At 36.2% G+C, this 20218-nt stretch overlaps 1 protein-coding gene across 1 annotated transcript in view; it reads right to left on the bottom strand.

The window, feature by feature from the left end:
* The window catches only part of GRXCR1 (glutaredoxin and cysteine rich domain containing 1), a 138021-nt gene extending 123821 nt beyond the window's left edge, over positions 1–14200 (bottom strand). Inside the window, exon 1 of the mRNA XM_517170.5 lies at positions 13263–14200. Coding sequence (XP_517170.2) covers positions 13263–13646 — 384 coding nt within the window. The 5' untranslated portion in view covers positions 13647–14200. The remainder of the gene's footprint in view (positions 1–13262) is intronic.
* Positions 14201–20218: the final 6018 nt, after the last annotated feature.

Here is a 20218-nt window from a genome sequence, read left to right as displayed (position 1 = left end):
GAAGGAGATCTCTCAAGTGTGGAAATAGGGAAAATAATAAAAAGAATTTCACATGGCAGATCAAAATGAAAGCCAAAATATTCGGGGACAAATGTTTTTTCATTGTCCTTTAAATTACTTTGGTTTGTTGTCAGTTTATCTCATGTAAAATACATTAATATTTACCTTGTAAATTTGCCATGAGGATTAAAGAAACAGTATTATAAGAGAGGCACCTGCGATAATTTCCATCACATGTAGGCATTCAATGAAGGGTTGCTTGTATTGCTAATACTACTAGTATCCTCTTAAATAGTTCAAAAATAAAAACAAGCTTGCTGGTGACCAATAAAATCAGGAAAGCTGGAGCTGCATTGCTGAAAGGCTTGCTGAGAGTGGGTCTGCCCTGCTCTGCATGCAGAGAGCTTTTCTAACATTATTCTCCTCAGATGTGAAATGAGTTCCAGCTCACTAACTGTGGAGCCCCTGAGGTGACTGGCATCCCAGGCAACGAGTAAAGGAAAGAGCTGTGGGAATGACTGCTGTGGCTCTGTAGTCACTGTGTTTTATACTTTATTTTGCTTTTGATGTAATGGAGCAAGCAGCAGAGAAAAATAAAGCCAAGTGCTCTGTGGTGGGAAGTTTCTTTCTGTTTTAGACTGCCCAGCTTGGGTGAACAATGGTGCGCATCTTTTTAAAACTGGACAGCATCTTACTATACAGAGAATAGATGACTACTAGAGATAATGATAGGTAAAATAGATAAATACTATACTAACACTTTTACTGCTGTTAATGAAAAACTGCTCACCAGCCCTATTGTCTTTTGAGGTATCCAAAGTTGTCGTGTTAGAATAATTAAACCCAAAAGGTGAAAAGCTGTGAACCTGAGAAAATATGGATTTAAAAAAAATAGAAAGATTAAAATCCTCAAGGACAGGCAGAAAAAATGTACACAGTTCATGAAATGAGATTACTATAAAACGCTTTTGTCATTCAGAAGCATGACTCAATGTGAGCCAAATTACATACAAGAAAAATTAATATCATAGCAAAATTCCTGGATAATGGTGTGGCAGGCACTGTTGCTTGTTTGTTCATCAGCTATTTCCAACCCCATCCTCCCATGCTATCTTCTACCTAGGAGGCAATGCCAGATACATTCCTGCCCTCTTACAATGACAAGGAACGATCACATGAAACGTAAGAGACTAAATGTAACAGAATGCATCGGTAATTTTCTGGAATTTTCTTTTCCTTTCTGATAAAAGAGGCACACCTGTAAGGAATGTTTTCTTTTGCCACACTCCCTTTCAGTTTTGACTCTGGTCTGGCTGTAAGCTATGGCATCCATTTTGAATCCATGAGAGGACATCAACCAACAAGCCAAGAATGACCAGGCAGAACAACGGGAAACGTCTGGGTCCTTTATCATATATAAAGCCACGAAAAAAACTCAGCAACAGCCTCTTTTGAATGTCTTAAATGATGTAATAAATGTCTGCACAATTTCAGCCATGTCTAGCAGTCCACCGTGTGGCTCATAGCAGAAGGCATTCCATAGAGATACAAATAATTCCTTGCATTGGCATGGAAAGGTATTAAAAATCAATCCAGGCAATTACTAAAGAAGAGATTGATTCTGTCTCTACCCAGAAGGCGCAAGCAAGGCTTTCAGGATGACAGGTGTTACCAAGGAATACTCAGACACAAGGCGTGTGGGTGGCTGGCTGAGTTCACAGGTATAGAGCCAACTGCAGCAGAGCCAGGCTGGCAAACATTTGGCCAAATAGACACGGAAGTTAATACTAGGGAATCCAAGGCAAAGGCCTAGGTAGGGGCCAAAGCCAAGACAGGATCTCCAAGAGAGGAACTGGCCGCAAGACAACAGGTTTGTGTGGCAGGGGCGGAGCCAAGTTTGGAGGCAGCAGCTAAGATTTTTCAAAGTGAAGTGATTTCTGCCAAAAACTCTTGTGGTACCAAGATGCCTTTTACGGAGTGGCCCAGGACTTCCCACACAGCCTTAATTTAAAAAATGTTATCTAAGAGGAACAGAATCTCTATAAAATTTATAGAATTGGGTCAGATGTCCCACCTCTGTTCCTTAATAAGCTCTTGAGTTCTTGCCATATGTTACAGTAACTATGTGTTTTGTGTATCTCATAAGAAAGAATTAGATTCTCTGAGGACTGAAATCATGCTTTTTTCATCTTTGCACCCTCAATGACTAGCGGAATACTTAATAGTACTTGATTTACAATTTGTTTGAAGAAGGATAATAAAAATGATAGTATTTATTGAGTACTTATAAGGTACCAGGCATCGAGAAACATGCTTTATACACAATAACTCATTCATTTCATAGAAATAGTCACAACCGTTATCCCCATTTGACCAATAAAGAAACTAAGATTTATAGAAGATAAGTACATTTTCCCACATTAAACAACTAGGAAAAGTTAGACTGCATCTGAAACCAGGTCATCTCCCTCCAGAGAATAATGCTCCTATGTCTAAATGGAGAGAAAGCGAGCACAGTAATTATTTAAGACACTACTGGGGAATAAGGTATTTTTCTCTTCTTTCTCTCACAAAGAAAAGGGGGGCTTTGATTTCTAGAACTTAGGTTTTCTCTTGCTCCTAAGAATAATTGATAAAAGAATGTTTTCAAGTGTCTAGACATAAAGGCAATGAAGGTAAGTAGTCCCAAGAGTTGGAAGGAGTGAAAGTTGGGCATCTTATGTGAAGGGCTTTGGGCACTGCCTGCAGCATCAGTGTAGCACATGGACTGAAGGAGTAGCAATGAAGATGGACACCAGAATCCATGGACCAAAATCATCTCTAGACATTCTGGCCCCTTGTGAACGCATATATCTTGCTGATCACAATGTGTGGGGAAAGAATCCTGAATGATGTCTAGTACAGAACTCCCTGTCCATTCCTACATGGAGGATGCAAGAGCCACTTTTAATCTGCTTTAGAAACATCAAGGCGAATTATGTTCCCTGAAATAGTTGGTTGTGTATCATATTTAAACCTCCAGCAGAAAGGAGGTAAGGAGAGAGGAAAAGACTCTTATGCAGGATGGGTAGGCAGCTACTTAATTTCTAGCACAGGCTTTGGGTCTGTTTCAGTTCTCATAAGCTCTCACCACCAAGGCCTTTTGGGAGGGGCAAGTATAATTTCATCTCCAGAAATTCTTCATGGAAATATAAAAAATATTCCCTGGAAAAAATCAGCTTGTAATTGAGTAGCTGAAGCAGGAAACATTGGCCTTGGAAAATGCTGAAGCAAGCGCAAATTTAGGGGAAAAAAAGAAAAATGGGAAGGGGCATATATAAATGTATGAAAAGGGAAATTCCATAATTAGAGGAAGAGCCTTGAAAGCTGTGATTAAGAATATCTACCCCAGCACTCTGGGAGGCCAAGGCAGGCGGATCACGAGGTCTGGAGATCAAGACCAACCTGGCTAACACGGTGAAACCCCGTTTCTACTAAAAAATACAAAAAATTAGCCTGGCGTGGTGGTGGGTGCCTGTAGTCCCAGCTACTTGGGAGGCTGAGGCAGGAGAATGGCATGAACCGAGCTTGCAGTGAGCCAAGATCATGCCACTGCACTCCAGCCTGGGTGAGAGACTCCGTCTAAAAAAAAAAAAATTATCTACAAAGCTGTGGCCCAAATTTTTTATTTGGTTTTCTGTGTAGTTAGAAAGAGAGGTGGCATCCTTAGTAAGGATCATTGGTTTATTTGTGTTTTCTTTGTAGTAGATTTTCTAATATTATTTTAAATAAAACATGTGTAAAACTGTACTATAAAGCCAGCTGTTTAAAGCACCAGGCACTGAGAGAGGCAGATCTTCAGCCTTCTGGCTCCAGTTGTAGCCTCTGGGTTTCACATGAAGCCTCCTGAGTTCTAGAAGCCCAGTGCTGGATTATTGATTCAATTGATTCAATAATGTTTATACTCTGACAACAAGCTACACGCTTCTCTGAGATCATAGTTATTTCCCTCAGACTATAGGAATTAAGATGACCCCTTGGGGACAAATGACTCTTTTTCTGAGAAAAGTTTCTGGCACTACAAGAATAATGTGTTAGAGTCATTCTTCATTTTTCTTCAACTTTTATTTTAAGTTCAGGGGTACATGTGCAGGATGTGCAGGTTTGCTGCATAGGTAAATATGTGCCATGGTGGTTTGCTGCACAGATCATCCCATCACCTAGGTGTTAAATCCAGCATCTATTATCTATTCTTCCTGAAGCTCTCCCTCCCACCACTCCACCCCTGAAATGCCCCAGTGTGTGTTGTTCCCCCAAAATGTGTTCATGTGTTGTCATCATTCAGCTCCTCATTCCATTATGAAGATACATGCACACGTATGTTCATTGCAGCACTATTCACAATAGCAAAGACATGGAATCTATCTAAATGCCCATCAATGATAGACTGGATAAAGAAAATGTGGTACATATACACCATGGAATACTATGCAGCCATCAAAATAACTGAGATCATATCCTTTGCAGGGACATGGATGGAGTTGGAAGCCATTATCCTCAGCAAATTAATGCAGTAACAGGGTCACTGTTATAGAAACTGATAAGAGGACACCCTGGAGTCCTCTGAGGCTGATGTGTTCTGCATCACAACCACTCTCACATCATTTGTCTTTCTCTTCTTTCCATAAAACCACTAGTTTAACTTTATTGATTTATAATATTTACTAAACCAAACATTTGTTGCTTCATTAGGGGTGCTTAATTTTCTCTTAATTCATTTCTTTTGACTCACTTGGTGTTATTCTATACTGACAATTTGCCATGATCAACACTGTGTTATATTTACTCAGTAAGGTATATAATAATAAGATACAACTAGATTCAAGACCAGAGTCCAAAAAGATTTTAAATGCCTGGACTAACATAATAAAATTAAATTATATTGAATGTAGCATCATATACATAACTACAGAAAGGAAACACACAAAACAGCATTATAATGTTTCCACAGGAAAGGTATCTAAGAGGGCAAGCCCAACAATGCAAACCCATTTCAAGACTTTGATTGTGCCATATTTATTACCATCCTTTCAGCCAAAGGAAGTCACATGGTCAAGACTGAAGCCAAGGGCTGTGGAAATACACTCTACCCCCTGGTGGCCATGGCAAAAGTATGTCAATGTATGATACTACCACAGGGAACTAGGAAAAAATGAAGCCAATGATTTAGTCTACAACAAGGCCTCAGTCTTTTCATGTGCAAAATAAGCTTAATACCAAGTATAGAAGGCAGAATAATAGCTACCCATGTCCTAATCTCTACAATCTATGAATATATTTCTTTACACAGCAAAAGGCACTTTGCAGACATGATTGCATTAAGCATCTTGAGATAGGAAGATTATCCCAGACTGGATAGGCCCAACATAATCATGAAGATCTTTATATGGGAAAAAGGAGGGCAATAGAGTTAGAGAAGATGTAATAGTGGAAGCAGAAGTCAGAAGGATGCAGGGCCACAAGCCAAGGAATGTGGACAGCCTTTGGAAGCTGAGAAATGCAGGAAATGAATTCTGCCGTAAAGCCTCCAGAGAGGAAGCAGCACTGCCAAAACTTTGATTTTGGTCCCATTACAATCATTTCAGGCTTCTGACCTCCATAACTGTGAAGAGATAGATTTGCACTGATTTAAGGCTCTAAGTTTGTAGTGATTTGATTTGTTTCAGCAGCAATAGGAAACTAATACACCGGGTGAGTAGTAATTGTTGTTCAGTCTCTTCTGAATATGGATACCGCAGGCTTTATTTTTCACATAACCAGCATGATTAATGTGGATGCCAATGACCATGTTCTTGATTTCTGGGAGAAATCATGAGTCTTGGGTCCTTAAAAAGGGGATATTTACTTGGGACAGTTTAGAAGCAACAGAACCTTGGAAAACTGGAGGGCATCCCTCCTGCTAGATGCGCCACAAGCATTGTGCATTTGACAGCTGTCAAAGGAAGGTACTCATGAGAGGGCATGTGAACCTGGCTCTTCACCAAAGGTGATACGCAAATAAGAACAGTTGCCCTGTGGCATGGATTAGTTCTGGGACCCTCATGAGCAGAGTTACCCAGTAGCCTCTCCCTGCTGACCCTGCTCTAGACCCTCCCCTCAATCTGTAGACCCCCCACAAGTTCCTGAGGTCACAGACCACCCAGCTCTTGTCCTCTTTTTAACTAAGATGACCCTCGTTAGTCTCCATTCATTTGGTACTCTAAGTTTCCCTATTCTCTTTCCACTGACCTGTAATAACACAATTCCCCAGAGCCTTCTCATCTGACAAAATCTATCTCTAGCAAATCAACACCTTGGTTTTCACTACTGTACCCTCTTTTGGGCTAGTCGAGCTTATACAGAGTTTTAATATAAAAGGGATCTTAAATTTCATATAATTAATTACATAAAAGATACAAAAAAGAAGCAACTAATTATTTCATAGCCTAACTTTGTTATTTAAGAATCAAAAAAAGGGAATACTCCTATTATTTACTTTATTTGCTATGTAAAAGAGTCTATTACTTCACTCCTGATGCAATGTTCTAAGGCATAATTTATCAGCAATTAAATGAGATAATGAATTATTAGAAAAATAAAATTGAGCAAAGATGTCTCAAATCTTTGTTGAGTAGATTTGTGCACGTAAATAAAATGCCCTTAACTGAAAATTTCTGCATGACATCTTATTCTGTTTATAATTTTGTAAATCCCTTCCAGGCAATAATTATTGAAGGATTGATACATTTATATGCTGTGTCAGTGTATAGACTATTAAATGTTTATATTACTTTTATACAAAATTTAAAATACTGGGTTTCAGAGAAAATATCAGCATGAGCAATATCTGCCAGCATGAGCAAGCCAGCAAAAGAACATTTGCCTTGCTCAGCTGTTAAATTGCATTTTTAAGTTTTAGAAACATTAGGTGCTAATTCCTTAATTATGTGGTAATCATGGGCCACCCATAAGCATTCATTAAGCAGTTTCAAGTCATATTGTGGAATCTGTGACTTTGCTCAGCAGGTTGTTCTAAAGCCAGAATTCAGACAGATTCATAGGATTAAGCTCAGGGAATTACCAATGTTCCACAAATTATAATGTCATGATACAAAGATTCTGATGAACCAGGAAAAAATGTGATTTTCCAACTTAGATATTAATTGAACTAACTTTAGAAGGAAAGTTTTAACATGATGAGTAGAACTTGGATAAGTCGGTGCTAATGGTCAGAGTCACTGTTATTCACTTCTAGAGATTTGCAGGATCAAGATAAAAGTCATTATACAGATGAGCCTTCAGTTATTGTCCTTGAGACAGAACTCAACTAGAAAGAAAGCAAGAGCAAGCTAAAGAAAAAGATCCAAAATAAAATGATGGTCTAATAAGAGAAAGACTAAAAGGAGAAAAATATAAGCATTGGCCTGAGGAATGCATAGAGGCTGATAAACCAACAAGAAAGCAGAAAGAGAGAATCTTCTGGGGATGAAAACAAAATCTTTTGTTTCTGAGTTCCTCCAGGAATTGCTTTACACAATCATTCACAACACACTGCTGGATAGTCCATGAAGGCAGGAATTGGGTTTTAGTCCTCACATTATCTAACATATTTTTTGTCTCATGGTAGATATGCAGTAAATAGTTATTAATGAATGATTGAAAATGATCAAAAGAAAGAATGGAATGAAGAAAGCCAGCAACACTTTGCCATGCAAACTCTAGTCCTGTCCGTTATGGGAAATCTCCAAACCCAAAAGAGATGGAGAAGAGGAAAATAACCACTAAGAGGGTTAATTCATTAACTCAAGGAAGAAAATTTATTGAGGTCTTACTCAGTATGTGTGCTAATACCACAAGCAAGAGCCAAGGATGGTATGTGCAAGGTGGTCACAGGACTCTAAGTTCTATCAGTTTACAATTCTTTAATTGTGCATAAATATCAGTAGTACCAACTCATCTTTGCTGCTTTTTCTTTCCTGCTTTTTACATAAGTCACTTAATCTCGCATCATTTGGAATTGTATCAAAAATCCTAGAGCTTCTTTATCTACCTCTTAATATCTAAAAAGATAATATTTCCATTAATACATGATAGTCTTGACAGAACACTACATAAGAATTTCTCAGGATACATAACATTTTAAATCCTATAAATTAATGTTTCTGTCAGAGAAGAAGCTCAGATCATAATTAATTGATAATTAATTGATTAATAGTAATATACCTCACAGGGTTGTTGTAAGGAATAAATATCAATTCACATAAATAATGTCAACAGTGTCTAATATTCAATAAGTACTTAATGCTAATTATTTTCCCAGAGTGGTCCAAATGAACCACTGGGACTAAGGAGTCATCAAGAATATCACCTTGTTTTTACTGAACTATTATCCTATTATCAGAGTTTGATTCAGTGAACCAGAGATGCATAATAAATACTGCTAGAAAGGTGTGTTAACACTGCCCATCCTGAGATAGTGAACCACTGTAAGCACCAGTATACTTGAGGTAAACAAGTCATCCTCTTTCAGTGTCAATCCTTGCAACCTCATGACACTTTAATCAAATGATGTTATAGAAATGATATAAACCTTTTAAAAATACAATTCAAAGCTGAATTGAAGCTATTTAACTCTGCAGAAAAAAAAACCTTTTCTAGATGAAGATCAAATGTTCAATAAATGATAAATTGTAAAACCTGCTAACCAAATGTTGAAATTTCAAAAGGCCAGATTATATAATAACATGATATGTTTAGTCTTATTACATGATACATTTGGTCTTCATGTTTGTTATCATGACATTTCAAAACATAAAGTTGGGAGTTTATGCATATAGTATAACAATTTTGAAAACTGTGAAAGCCAAAACAGCAAAGGGCAGAGTTCTTGCGTTACTAGCTTTGGGCCAGAGACTGGATTTCTCTCACACTTAGTTATCTAAAAACAGACATCATAATAATAATAATAGTAATAACTTTTCTGTTCACTTTACAAACTTTTGGGCACAATTAATTAAAATAATATATGTGAAATCCCTGTGTAAAATGCAAAATAACATTTTATTCCTCATTACTGAAAAATTTTAGGAAAATTATTTACTTTCTTTAAAAATTAGCCATTGTTACTTCATGCTAAAGAAATTACAAAATCACCATACAGCTGATACCCCTCAGTAGCCAGTTGACATCATTAAATTTGAGATATACTTTGTTCTTAGCAGCAAAATATTTCCAAAATCTCTCAGAATGAGTCCTGAGGTTTTTCCACAAACATACTGGTTTTTCCACAAACATACTACTTTTATTTCATTTGTCTTGAAATATTAGAATGCTTATAAATACAATCACACTAACCAGAAATATGCATGTACATACATAGACGGAGGTTATATGTTTAATTTGAGTTCTTAGAAAGGAAATGCCAAATTATAGTATGTGTTGTAATTATTTTCCTTCTTTGCACCTATTTATCTCTAATACAGAAATTTTAAATTTGGAGAAGGAAAGGGAATTAAAATTATGGAAATTACAGTACAATATTCTAACAGTTTATTCACACAGTTTGAGGATAAGGTCAAGAAAAAAATCGCTGTCTGAAATGTAATCTCATAAGAATAAATTAGCAAAAATAAGCAGCCTTAATTATCTGCATCATTGACCCACTCTAAGAGAATTTGGAAATATTTTGCTGCTAACAGCAAAGTATATCTCAAATCCAATCATGTCAACTGTGTACTGAGAGGTATGAGCTATATGTTGATTTTATAATTTGCTTAGCATGAAGAAACAATGGCTAATTTTTAAAGAAAGTAAATATATTTTTTAAAATTTTCCAGTAATGAGGAATAAACTTACGTATCTAGATAGAGATATTCTAAGAGCAGAATTTCTTAAAGAGTATTAAAAAGAGACCAACTACATCAGAGTGTCCTGGTAAGATTTCTGGACCTGTTCTCAAATTAACTGATAAATTTGAATATTCATGGGAAACATGGCTGTCGGGATAACCTTTATTCATCTTTGGCTCAGAAAAATCTCTCTGATAATCTAACCTGATCAAAAGAATGAATAACAAGTCATTGCATATCTCATTCATTTTCTTTATTAAATATTGAAGAGATAAGGAACATTAATATTTTTATTTACCCTTGGGAACTGGATGAATTTCCCTTTGATACTCTAGGTCAATGATTCTCAAGCCTTAGTGCATATAAGAATAACCTAAAGAACTTCTAGTAAACGCCTATTTCCAGGCCACAGTCATGGCTAGATTCTAGGTTTTCAGATTTCCAAATTGGCCTCTCTCGAGCTCTGTATTCTTGTTATCTCTGGGAGAGTTGGCAAATTCAACCACCTGGAGCTGAAGCGCCATAATCTAGAACAGCTAGAGACATTTTGCTTCACCATTAACCACTCTCTACAACGCCCACCTGAGCAGCCAGGTGGCCTTCTGCTTTTTGCCTCCTGGTTCATCACTACCTTTAACAACCTTGATTAATTTTGCACATCATCAAATACCCAGTATTATATAAGGTAAACTAATTGACCAATAAAATGGAAATTCATTCTGCTATTCCTTTAATAGACAACTTTCTAGGTAAGTGCTGCTACAAAGTAAAAATATTTTAAGGCAAAAATTGCAATGACTTTTTTCTGTGCAGTTGAAATTTTTGCAGGACATATACCAATGTTTTATGAGACAGGGATAAAAGAGTGGGAAACTAATACAGAAGAGGCAAGTGATTGACAGGGTCTTTGAAATATTTTATTTATATTTAGGGTTTTCTTTCATGTTTAAGGTTAAGTGCTTTAAGGTTTTAAAACTTCAAACAAAAAGAAAAGCCTCACTGTTTCTTCAATCACAGTTCCTTGCTTCAATAAGATTGGCTGTGCATTGAAACCTTAATCAAATATCCAAGATACCGACTGCTCACTTTTTCCTCCCTGAGGGAGATTACTAAATTACATCCAGTCAAGTTTACCGCTTACTTTGCAAGGGATATGGAAAATATATAGGGGGAAAAGTCATATCTGGTAAAGGGTATAGGAATAACTGAATATAACTTCTGCTTCTAGCCCCTGGGGCTTCTCTGTGGGATGCCTATGGGAATATACACTATCACCCTAAGACATATGCCTAAGATGTACATTACCCCAAATGACATACACATCCCTTAAAAAGTGTGGCAAGCATCCAAATCAGATCTCTACATAATGTTGAGTAGGGTGTATTGCACAACTTTAAGGGGTACCATTCATGCAGACAATGGGGAATGGAGCTCCTTGGGCAATAATGCAACTAGCAGCCCTGATCCAAGTGTAGCCACTCCTTTAACTTATGTTTTGTCCTGGAGATACCAGAGAACATTCGCACAATTAAGATGCTGCTGATGACAATGAAACTAAAGATAATGACCAAAATTTGTGAATGCCTACAATAGGCTGATGACTTTGCCAACATTATAAAGAAAGGACCAGATTGGTGGGCAGTTGGGAGGGATAGATCTGATTAAGTACCAAAGACCTTGAAGGACCTCTGCTAATAATCTTTATTGCTCTTCATTGCTCTAAAACAGGGAATACATGGAATGGGGCTAAATTATTAGAAAAAGGCAGTTTTATTGCTTTTTTCTCAAAATGGGGCTATGGAACTATGCATAGAAAAATATGCAGGTAAATATTATAAACTAATCTAGTGTTAAAATTTTGATTTTGGAATTTCTTCTATTTCTTTTTTGTGAGTTTAAAGCACTGTCAGAGTAAACACATAGGGAGAAGAAAGTTTTTCTCTTGTAGGTTTTAAAGGCTTAAGATATTTACTCATAAACAATAAATTTGGGAGGAGATTTGAATAAACAGATGCAAATCAAAGTACTAAAACTTTTAGTTTTGTAAACAACCCTCCAAATCATAAGGCAATTCAAATAATGACAAACTAAGTTAATCATAATGAATGCAAACATTTTAAAACTTCATTGTTGCAAAAAATCTTGGTCTACTCCTTAGCAATAATAATTTCTGCATTTGGTGAAACTTGGTGGCCACTAAGATTGCCATAACCTAATAATCACATCTCTAGAAACTGAAACAAGATTGTTTCCAACCTGGTAGAACACAACATCAGTTTCTGATTTTCAGTCTCCAACCTCACCCCAATATGTAAAATTCTTTACCAGTAAGTGCCATATATTAAAAAGAACCTTTGCTGTCGACTGTTTTTATCCTGTAACAAAAACTAATTTTTTAAATCCTCCTGATATTTTCAAATACTTTCTTTGAAATAAAAAATATTTAAGTACTTTCACTGAAATCCTCTCTCTTCACCACTCACACATTCTAATATAATATAGGGACATTGAATCATCACAAGAGATCATTTTATTTAAAAATTGAGAATATAAAAAGGAATTACAATGAAAAATATTGGCTACCTTAATGATAGCAATCATAAATTCCATTCCTGACATAATGATATCTGTTTTTAACAAAAAAACAAATCACTTTACCAATGCTTTCAAAAACTTGTTAACATTAGATCATTGGCAAAAGCCCCAATACCTGAATAATATATTTCTATATTACTCTGCAGAATCTATCACATTGAAAGTAATAAATGTTAAAAATTATTATACAAAATCTGGATCTCAGTCTGTACATTTATAGAGGAGTAATTTTTTCAAGCATCATCCTAGAATTTTTATGGGCAACTTAATAGAGAAATTGATATTGAGTGAAGCCTGCAACCTCCTCAGGAATGGGATGAAGTCAAAGTTAGTCTTTATTGCTGGACAACCTTCCAATTGAACCCAACCTCACTGAATTCATGCACTCAACATTTTCTGGTGTAAATATCCACACGAGTAATGATAAATGCTACACTGGTATTTCAACAATAATAAACCAGAATTTAACTTTTAATCTTTGCTCAAATGCTTTCAACAGCATAGTTTCATCTTTTTCCTTAGCAAAGAAGTAGACATGTTATATTAGTCATCACACACTGGAAGGAAAAAAAGACCACTTATGTGTTAGAAATTTGGCTTTGAGAACTCAGTCTATTTTCCCAAGCACAATGATCCAGTTTTTAATTGATAGCTGTTAGGACAGTATCTTAGGTGGAGGAGCGTCTCATGAAGCATGTAGGAGTTGCAAATAAGAGAGGCTTGCTTTAACTGGAGAACTGAGAGGTGTTCAGATGGTGAGTTAGGAAAAAAGAGAAGGAGAAGGAAACAGCAATGACTTACCTGTAATACTTTGGTCAAATTGTTAAATAGAGCCTGGCCAGCACTCACTTTGTATTTGACGCCTCTGACTGTGCCATTTTTGCTTAAAATGTTGACTCTTCTTGTACCAAAACCCTTCTCACTGGCAGCCCTTGCTAACACCAGCAAGCTATCCTGGTCATTCTCATTCTCATCACCTTCTGATTCTATGTGGCCATTCTGCTGTCCATCAGAATCACTTAGTCCATCTATCCCACAGATACTGGCACATTCAGAATCCAGAGAGCCTGACGGTTGCCCATCTTCATACACTTCCTTCAGAACTCGCCCACTGTGAGAGGACGCGATCCGAAACCGGACTTTCCGTGGCCTGTCACTTTCTGGCTTCATCTCCCTTTTAAGCATGGTCACCTCCACCCATATGAACAGTTTATAGCATTCTGGATCCGTTGTTACTGCACTAGTCCACTTGCCAGATAGCAATATCAGAGCCAATTCTAGTGATGGCAGCACTCCTGTGAAACTAACATAGAAAGGAAAGAAGATTCCCAAGGACTTACAGTGTGTCTCTGCTATTAATAATAAATGTGTGTGTGTGTGCTATGGTTACCTTTAAACTAAAACCCGCAAAATGATCTCAGCCTTTAAATATTAAATAGCCATGGTGGACTCTTTAACAGGACAAGTGCAAGAAAGTGGCATGCAGCGAATCTGAAAATATGTATGGGGAAAGCAAATGAAAGGCTTGAACTTTGAAGCCAATGGTGGGCATTGAAAAGGACCTGAGCAGTGGACATGTCTCTACTATTCATTGTCCAAACCAGAGGTTAGAGGTAAAATGTGGAACCAAGTTTGTAGGAAAAGAGAAGTCACACTTTTCTCACAGGACTTATTTCTTCTTTAAAGGGCAGTGAACACGCTGCATGCTGCATGCCTGCATAGAGCTATTACTATTAGTTCTTATTAAATCATCAGTTAGATTTCATCTACATTGCATAAGATGAATGTCCAACTTACATCTATCTTTACCAAGCTAAAGAATAGCTTGGTAACAAAAATGCTATTTTTTAGCTTTTTTGAAAAGGAGAACTTTTGCTTTGTTGCTTTCCCCCTTCTGCTAGTAGAAAACGTTGTTCTCTTTGACAGAGAAAAGGTTTCAGAAAGAAAACATATGCAACAGTAAGGGAAGAATGGAAAAACCCTCCAGGCTAGCCAGATCAGCCAAAGCAATCCAGGTAATCAGCATTGATAAATATTATATCCAAATCACCCATGCATAGAGAAAGTTCCTCCTCATGCTGTGCTCAGTGTATTTTCTATCACTTTGGCAAGCACCTAAGGAACCTGTTACGATATATAAGGTTATATTGAAATGTACACTATAGTGAGTTCCCCAAGCTGTCTGCACCTCCTGAGGGAGGAAAGCAGCTTGCCTGCATAAAGTACCACATGTTTTTAATTTTTATAGTTTTGATCTCATTATGAACTTAATTTACATTTATTTTAGAAAATTCAGAAAATAATAGCAAGAAGTTGAAAATAAAATCATGAAAAATCTCACTAGAGATGATAATAATTTTGTGTATTTTCTTCCAGTGTATAATGACAGAGATGCTCCATGGCTCACAAAACCAGATTGCCCAGACTCTTGAATTTAAGGGAAAAGGGAACAAGTGCCTAGCTTTTGACAATGATTGTGAGCAAAAGTGATGCATCATTTATGCACCAAGGCAATTGAGACAGAGCCTGCCCTGTCTGCTATTTTTCTTCCTGCCTCAACTGCTAGCTGCATGGCCCCAGAGCAATCTGGAAGCACTACACTGAGCTTGTCAGAGTTACAGAGAAATTAACAACCACGACCACCCTGCATTAGATGATGTCATGGGAAAAAATAAGCCTTTATTGTGTTAAGCAATGAAGATTGAAATTTAAGAGTTGTTTGTTAGAGCAGATATCATTACTGAATCTGATTAATATGCTCTCATATATAAAAACATATTGCATTTATTTAGTATCTTGGTTTTTTCAGTCAACCTTATAACATGAATCATTTCCCATACCATTATTTCTGAAAAACATAAATTTAATATATGTATTAAAAACCCTCCTGATAGCCATGTTGTATTTTACTTTATTCTTTCTGGATTGCTAGATGTTCATAATTTAAAATGTTTAGTAAAATAATGCCATAATTAATATTCTTGCTTAAAAAATCAGTGTACATATATCTGGTTGTTTAGCATAAATTTATTTGGGTAAAATTGATGAGGTAAGAATTTTTACAAATTTAAAGCTCTTGATAAAAATTGTCATTTGCTTTTAAGACAAATTGTATAACTTACACTTCTACTAGTATATGAGTGCCTGTTTTATTGCACTTTTGCCAGTGCCAACACTGAACACAGGCATACCTCAAAGATATTGTGAGTTTAGTTCCAGACTGCTGCAATAAAGCAAATATTACAATAAACAGTCACATGAATTTTTTGTTTCCCATTGCATATAAAAGTTATGTTTATACTATACTATAGTCTATTAAATGTGCAGTACTGTTATGTCTTTATAAAATGCACATATTTTAATTTAAAAATATTTTACTGCTAAAAAATGCTAACTATCTCCTTAGCCTTCAGAAAGTCGTAATCTTTTTGTTTAAAAGGGGTCTTCCCTCCATGTTAATGGCTGCTGACAGATCAGGGTGGTAGTTGCTGAAGGTTGGAGTGGCTGTAGCAATTTCTTAAAATAAGACGACAACAATCTTTCACAAAAGATTTCTCTGTTTTATGCAATGCTGTTTGATAGCACTTGATCCACAGTAGATCTTCTTTCCAAATTGGAGTTGATCCTCTTAAACCCTGCCACTGCTTTACCAACTAAGGTTTTGTAATATTCTAAATTGTTTCCATTTTAACAATGTTCACAGCATCTTCACCAGGAATAGATATCATCTCAAGAAACCACTTTACTCGTCCATAGGAAGCAACTTCTTATCCATTCAAGTATTATCATGAGATTGCAGCAATTCAGTCTCATCTTCAGGCTTCACTTGTAATTCTATTTCTCTTGTATTTCCACCACATGGAAGTCACTTCCTCCACTGAAGTTTTGAACCCCTCAAGTTATCCAGGAGGGTTGAAGTCAACTTCCAAACTCCTGTTAATGTTGATATTTTGACCTCCTTCCATAAATCACAAATGTTCATAATGGCATCCAGAATAGCAAGTCCTTTCCAAAAGGTTTTTAACTTACTTTGCCCAAAGCCAGCAGAAGAATCACTATCTATGGCAGCTATAGCTTTACCAAATGTACTTCTACAATAATAAGACTTGAAAGCTCAAATTAGGCTGGGCGCAGCAGCTCACACCTGTAATCCCAGCATTTTGGAAGGCCGAGGCATGCAGATTGCTTGAGCTCGGGAGATAGAGACCAGCCTGAGTAACATGGCAAAACCCCAAAATCCCCTCTCTATAAAACAAGACCAAAACAATTAGCCAGGCATGGTGGCTCATGCCTGTAGTTCCAGCTACTTGGGAACTGAGGCAGGAGGATCACTTGAGCCCAGACAGTCAAGGCTGCAGTGAGCCAAGATCATGTCACTGCATTCCAGTCTGGGTGACAATATGAGACCCTATCTCCAAAAAAAAAAAAAAAAAAAAAAAAAAAGGACAAAGTTCAAATTAATTATTTCTTGATTCATGAGCTGCAGAATAGATGTTGTGTTAGGAGGCATGAAAAGATTAATATCCTTGTGTATCTCCATCAAAGATCTTGGTTGACCAGGTTCATTGTAAATGAGTAGTAATATTTTTAAAGAAATCTTTGTTTTTCTGAGAAGTAGGTTCCAACAGTGGACTTAAAATATTTAGTAAACCATGCTGTAAACAGATGTACTGTCATCTGGGCTTTGTTGTTCTATTTATAAAGCATAGGCAGGGTAAAATTCATGTAATTCTTGAGGGTCGTATGATTTTCCAAATAATAAATAAGCATTGGCTTCAAGTTAAAGTCATTAGATTCTAACAAGAGAGTCAGCCTGTCCTATGAAGCTTTGAAAGGATTTCTCCTCTCCAGCTATGACAGTTCTAGATGGTATTGTCTTCCAGTAAATGGCTGTTTTATTCACATTGAAAATCTGTTGGTCAGTGTAGCCATTTTCATCAATTATCTTAACTAGATCTTCTGGATAACTTGCTGCAGCTTTTACATTAGCACTTGCTGCTTCATCTTGCACTTTTATGTTATGGAGATAGCTTCTTAAGCCTACAAACTAACCCTCTGCTGGCTTCAAACTTTTCTTCTATAGCGTCCTCACCTCTCTCAGCCTTCATAGAAATGAAGAGGGTTAGGGCCTTGCTCTGGATTAGGCTTTGGTTTAAGGGAATGTTGTGGTTGGTTTGATCTGCTATCCAAACCACTCAAACTTTTTTCATATCAGCAATTAGGTTGTTTTGCTTTCTTATTCACATGTTCACTAGAGTAGCATTTTTAATGTCCTGAAGGAAATTTTCATTTGTATTCTCAATTTCGCTGTTTGGTGCAAGAGGCCACTCTTTCAGCCTATCTCATCTTTCATCCTGTCTTCTTCACTAAGCCTAATCATTTCTAGTTTTGAATTTAAAATGAGATACATGTGAGTCTTCATTTCACTTGAACAGTTAGAGGCCACTGTAGGGTTTCTAGTTAGCCTAATTTCAATATTGTTGGGTTTCAGACAATAGAGAGACCTGAGGAGAGGGAAAAAGACTTGGGAATGGCTGGTCAGTGGAGCAGTCAGAACCCACATAGTATTTATCATTAAGTTTGCTATCATATGGGTGCACTTTGAGCTGGCCCAAAACAATAATGATATTAACATTAAAGATCACTGAACACAGACCACCATAATGGATATAATAATAATAAAGTTGGAAATATTGAAAGGATTACCAAAATGTGACACAGAGACATGAAGTGAGCACATGCTGTTGAAAAATATGGCACCAATAAACACTGAACACAGGGTTGCCACAAACCTTCAATTTTTAAAAAGTGAAATATATATGAAGCACAACAAAGCCAAGTGTAATAAAAGGAGGTACGTCCACATTGCCAATTTTCAATTCTTTTTATTTTGCCACATTGAAGAGCAGTATTTCATTGATGTTATAGTTTCCCAACTTTGAACACTATTGATGACTTTCATTCTAAATATTTTTTTAAAAAGAACTCACATTGAAGAGAAAGATAGAAAATAAGGAGAATCTCTCCCTCACAAATAATCAAATTGGGAAGTAAAATGATAGAGAAATCTATGTAACACAGAGAGAAAGAGAGAGAGAGAGAGAAGATGGTTAATTTTATCACCAAAGGAAAATATAACAAACATATCTAAATGACAGTGTAAGTGGCTTTATCTTAGTAATGTAAGAGTATGTAGTCTTTTACAAAGTATATAACAACAGAACCTAAGTGAGGAAACACTTATTGGGACAAAAGAAAAATAATGCAATTCTCTTTCCAAATATCCAGATCTTTCAGAATATACAGCAGTGAGTGAGGGGGGACGTGGATATTTGCCTAATAAGGAAAAAAAAATAAAATTCTATGTTTGTACCAATTTTTTTTCATTCTAAGCTCCTATTTAATCTGCTCCAATTCCATCTTTCTAGTTTTTTGAGTTGGAAACAGTGTGTTGTATCACGAGCAAGATTTTGGAGTTAAAAACACCTAGGTTCATCTCCCAGCATACCTTAGTGAGAATGTTCTTTTTACCAAGCAAGTTTTCCATTTTCCCAGTAAAATAATGGATACAACAATATACCTCAGAGATTGTGCTTGCAAAGTATCTGGAACATATAATCACTTAACTCAATTAGCACATACATATACTGTGGCATGTATATATACTGTATAATATGTGTCCTTGGAATAAAAATAACTAATTTTAGCCTGACTATGGTAAGACAAAGGCTTGCCATGTGATCCAAGCTCACAGTCACAGATACAAGGGAATATAGATAAACAATACAAAGAAATCAGAAAAACAATTCAAGATGCAAATGAGAAATTTACTAAAATGATCAATATTTTTTAAAAGAATCAAATAGAAAATCTGGAACTGAAGAATTTACTGAAGAAAAACAAAATACATTTGAAACATTTCACAATAGAATAAATAAAGCAGAAGAAAAAAACCTCAGAACGTGAAGATGAGTCTTTTGAAATAATTCAGTCAGATAAAAGTAAAGAAAAAAGAATTCAAAAGAATAAACAATGTCTACATGACTTATGAAAAACCAAAAAGTGAGCAAATATTGGAATTTTTGGTGTCCCAGAATGCAAAGAGAAAATGAAAGAGATAGAAAACCTTCTTAACTAAATAATAGCTAAAAACTTTCCAAGTCTAGCAAAAGATTAAACATCCAAATACAAGAAGCTCAGTTATCCCCAAATAGACACAATTCAAAAAGTCTTCTCCACAGGACATTATAGTCAAATTGTCAAAAGTTAAAGACAATGAGATAATTCTAAAAACAGTGAGAGAAAAGCAACTAAACACTTATAAGCAAACCTCCATCGGACTAACAGCATAAACCTTACAAGCCAGAAGAGAATAGGATGATATATCCAAAGTGCTGAAAGATAAAACACTGCCAGTCAGGGATACTATATATACACCGGAGTTATCCTTCATAACTGAAAGAGAAATAAAGCCTTTCCCTGAGAAGAAAATCTGGGAATTCATTATCACTAGACCAGTCCTACAAGATGGGGAATTCATTACCACTAGACCAGTCCCACAAGAACTACTTAAGGGAGTCCTACACCTGGAAGCAAAAGGATGCAATCTACTGTTATGTAAGCACACAAATATATATAACACCTACAGGTAGAACAAACACATAAATAAAGAAGAGGAAGGACTCAAATGTTAACTACAGAAAGCCACCAAACCACAATTATAAACAATGAGAGAAATAAAAGAACAAAAGATATAC

This window comes from Pan troglodytes, chromosome 3 (genome assembly GCF_028858775.2).
Source record: "Pan troglodytes isolate AG18354 chromosome 3, NHGRI_mPanTro3-v2.0_pri, whole genome shotgun sequence".
NCBI lineage: Eukaryota > Metazoa > Chordata > Mammalia > Primates > Hominidae > Pan > Pan troglodytes.
The sequence above is the reverse complement of the archived record's forward strand: the minus strand, read 5'-3'. Positions and strand labels throughout refer to the sequence as shown.